At 59.9% G+C, this 3389-nt stretch overlaps 1 protein-coding gene across 1 annotated transcript in view; it reads right to left on the reverse strand.

The window, feature by feature from the left end:
* Positions 1-1631, reverse strand: part of IL11RA (interleukin 11 receptor, alpha) — a 4959-nt gene extending 3328 nt beyond the window's left edge. Inside the window, exons 1-4 of the mRNA XM_010564235.1 lie at positions 1535-1631; positions 1084-1144; positions 799-965; positions 495-609 (exon numbers count right to left, since the gene is read on the reverse strand). Coding sequence (XP_010562537.1) covers positions 495-609; positions 799-965; positions 1084-1144; positions 1535-1631 — 440 coding nt within the window. The remainder of the gene's footprint in view (positions 1-494; positions 610-798; positions 966-1083; positions 1145-1534) is intronic.
* Between the last annotated feature and the right edge of the window lie 1758 nt (positions 1632-3389).

Raw genomic sequence — 3389 nt, forward strand, 5'->3', positions numbered from 1 at the left:
CCCTCCCCTCCCCACCAAGCCCCCAACCCAACCTCCCCCTGCCTCCACCTCCTCCTGCAGCTTTCAGCATGGCTGTGCTTTATGAGCTCCAGCTGACTTCAAAGCAGCCCGCTAATTTGGCCTGCTGGGATAATTAGAAGCAGTGATGCTGTCAGGGCTCCTTTCATCCCAAAGCATGCCGAAGCACTCAGCGGCTTGCAGATGACCTGCTTCTCTCTTATAGGTCCTCTGGAGCTGGCAGAGCCATCGGCAGGGAGGGACCCTGCCTGTGCCAGCCCCTCAACACTGCTGGGTGGCCCCCCTTGGAGCAAGCAAATGCTTGGTGTCTGCTCACCCCAAAACATGACCTGCTCCAGGGTGCAGCATGGTCCTTGGGGCAGGAGGTGAACCCAGGGTGTGGGTCAGATGGCCAGCAGGATTTGGCGGTTATCCTTGGCCGGGACCCAGGGCTTACGCCATAAACCCCCCAGCCTGTGCCCTGTAGGGTTCATCACCTGTAGGTGGTGATGTATCTGGTAGGGAGGAAGGTCTCCACACTGGAGGTCCATGAGCAGGAGAAATTCTCGTAGTCAGACGCTCTGCAGGACACAAAGGGAACTCCCGGCAGGTCTGGGATCCAGGGGGAAGTGACAGTCAGCCAGGGGTCCCCTGTCCTGCAGCCCAGCCAGCACACAGGGACCCCTGCGTCACTGTAAAGTCCCTTCTTGGCAAGCCCCTGCCAGGGATGAGTGCACTGCTGGCCCATGCCAGTGGGGCCGCATACCCCCCCGTACCCCAGCCCGCAGACATGCTACTCACACCCCAGCTGCAGGGACACGGCATGCAGGAGGCCACCGTCCTCGCTGTGGCAGCTGTAGGTTCCTGCGGTGGCCAAGCTGGCATGCGGCAGCACCAGGGCTCCCTGCCAGATGGCTGAGCCCTCCGGCAGCGCCGCGGCACCTGCCCGTCTCCATTGCACTGGCGAACTGGGAAGGAGAGACCAGGCAGGTGACGTTAGAGGACAGGGATGGTGGGATCACCCCAGGCCCACCCTGTAAACCATCCCATCGGATAAATCCCCTGGTGTGCATGGAAAAGACCTACCCGGCATGGGCACCGGCGCACGACAGGGTCACATCTGTCCCCACCTGTCCGTACTGCACACCTGGAGGGACACACACATCCCCAGATGGGTGTTAGCACGCCGTGCCACCCCATGCCAGGGCTGGGGGTCAAGGTGGGCAGCCTGGGGCTGTACCCCCCTGGGGAGCTGGGTGCTGGCTCTGGGGTCTTGCTTCATGCAGGTACCACCAGGGGGGACGGGGAAGAACTGGTCCCAGTCGGGGCTGGGCAATGGACAGCTGCAGGGGGGTGCTGGCCAGAGGACACCCCTTGCCATGGGGCTGCATTTCACTTACACCCTGACTCTGGTAGGTCTGTGCCTGCCTGGGGGGAATGGGGTGCCCTCAGGGTCTCCATACCTCGGACATGGGGGGCTGAGAAGGGGGGGGGGGGGGGGGGGGGGGGGAGGGGGGGGGGTTGAGGCGGGGCTCACCTTCTTCTCTGTCCTCAGGGACAGCAAGGGAGGCTGATGCCAGAGCTGCCGCGAGGAACACCATCACCCTGCCCAGGCCTGGGATGGGACTGTGCATCTGGAGGAGGCAGAGTGGGGAGGGAGAGGGTGTTATCCCCTGCAATGGGGTGGCCAGCAGCATCCACAGCCCAGAGCATCCCTGCAGGACCATGGACCCCGCATCTTCCTCTTGTCTCGCCCCATCCTGCTGGGGACATCACAGGGACCGTACCACCAGGATCCCAGCCGGGACAGCTGGCAGGGTCTGTGCCACTGTCACAGCTGGTTCCTGGCTGCCAAGAAGTCCCCATGCCTGGAGGGGGGATGCAAAGGGCAAACACTGACCAGGAGCTCAGGGCTGTGTGTGTTGGCAGGATTAAGGGCTCTTTGTCATTGCAGTCCTGTGCCAGAAGCCCTGGCTGGCTCCCAGCCCCAGGGTGGTCCAGAGACCTGCACCGGTCTGGACAGGACCTGCTGGAGCAGGAAGGGACCCAGGAGAAATTCTGGCCTGTATTTACATGGCAGGAGACAGCAGTTAGATCTGGACAGGCTCACACAGCCAGGGAGTGCAGCTATGTGGGAGCTCAGACTGTACTGTGAGTGAGGCTGGCTGGGGGTCCCATGTTACTACCCATCCCTGCACTCTCTGCAGGGCTGGTCCATGCAGGTCTCTGCCCTTCCAGGCCATTTGGGGTCACTGGACCCAGAGGCAATGGCCCTGAAATCCCTTCCTCCCACTCAGAGATCACCAGTGGGTCTGAGGTGAGAAGTGAGGGGGATGCTGAGTCAGGGATGTGCACCCAACTCCTCATGGGTCAACCCCAGCCACAGACTGGGGTCTCCCCACCATAGCACAGCCATCACCAGCCTGTCTATGCCAGCCAGCATCACCCTGTCCATCACAGCCAGCATCACCCCAAGGTGTCCATCCCAGCGTACATTGTTCTGCACATATCAGCCAGCATCGCCCTGTCCTACCCAGCCAACATTACCCTGTCCATAGCAGCCAGCATTGCCCTGAGGTATCAATCCCAGCCTGCATCATTCTGCATGTACCAGCCAGCATCACCCTGTCTGTGCCAGCCAGCATCACCTCAGGGTATCTGTCCTGAACAGCACAATGCCATCCGTATCAGCAGCATCACACTGTCCCTATCAACCAGCCCTGCCTGCCCTCAGCAGGCACAGACAGCTGAGTCATTTCTCCCTGGAAGAGCCCCCTGCCCACCCCTCACAAGTGGGCAGGCCTGTTTATTTACACCCATATTGTCAGGCTCTGCTCCCGGCTGCAGGCAGGCAGGGTGTGAGGGCACAGGAGGCAGTGAGCTCCCTGCCCACCCCAAGCACAGGCTGCAAGCTCGTGGGCGTAAACCCATGACCCCCCAAGTCACCCAGGGTTCAACAGCCGAGGGGCTCCAGGGAGGGATGCTCCAGCCCTGGAAAGGCACCCCAGAGCAGCTGCCTCTTCCTCTCCTGTGGGCAGGTGCCTATGGCCACAGACCAAACCGCGTGGCAAAGGAAATAAGAGCTACAAGGCAGTGTGTTGCAACCCAGCAAGTGCAGGGGGGAAGACATGCGGCACCCCACATCAACCCTGTCCTGAACATGTGAGGCAGCCTCAAACACAAGCCCTAAATGTAAATAATTTCATGAGCTTTTTTGTCATAAGCTTTTCCTACCAAACAACCCGTAGAAACATTCCCAAGAAACATCACTTAAAAGGTCGCTGCCAAAACTATGCTGGTAACTAACTGGGAACATTCGACCTGAAAGTAAAATATTTTGGCGATGGAAAAAGAAAAAAAAGTTAAAATACATTTAAAAGGAGCAACCGAAA

This window comes from Haliaeetus leucocephalus, unplaced genomic scaffold (assembly GCF_000737465.1).
Source record: "Haliaeetus leucocephalus isolate CR32 unplaced genomic scaffold, Haliaeetus_leucocephalus-4.0 Scaffold176, whole genome shotgun sequence".
NCBI lineage: Eukaryota > Metazoa > Chordata > Aves > Accipitriformes > Accipitridae > Haliaeetus > Haliaeetus leucocephalus.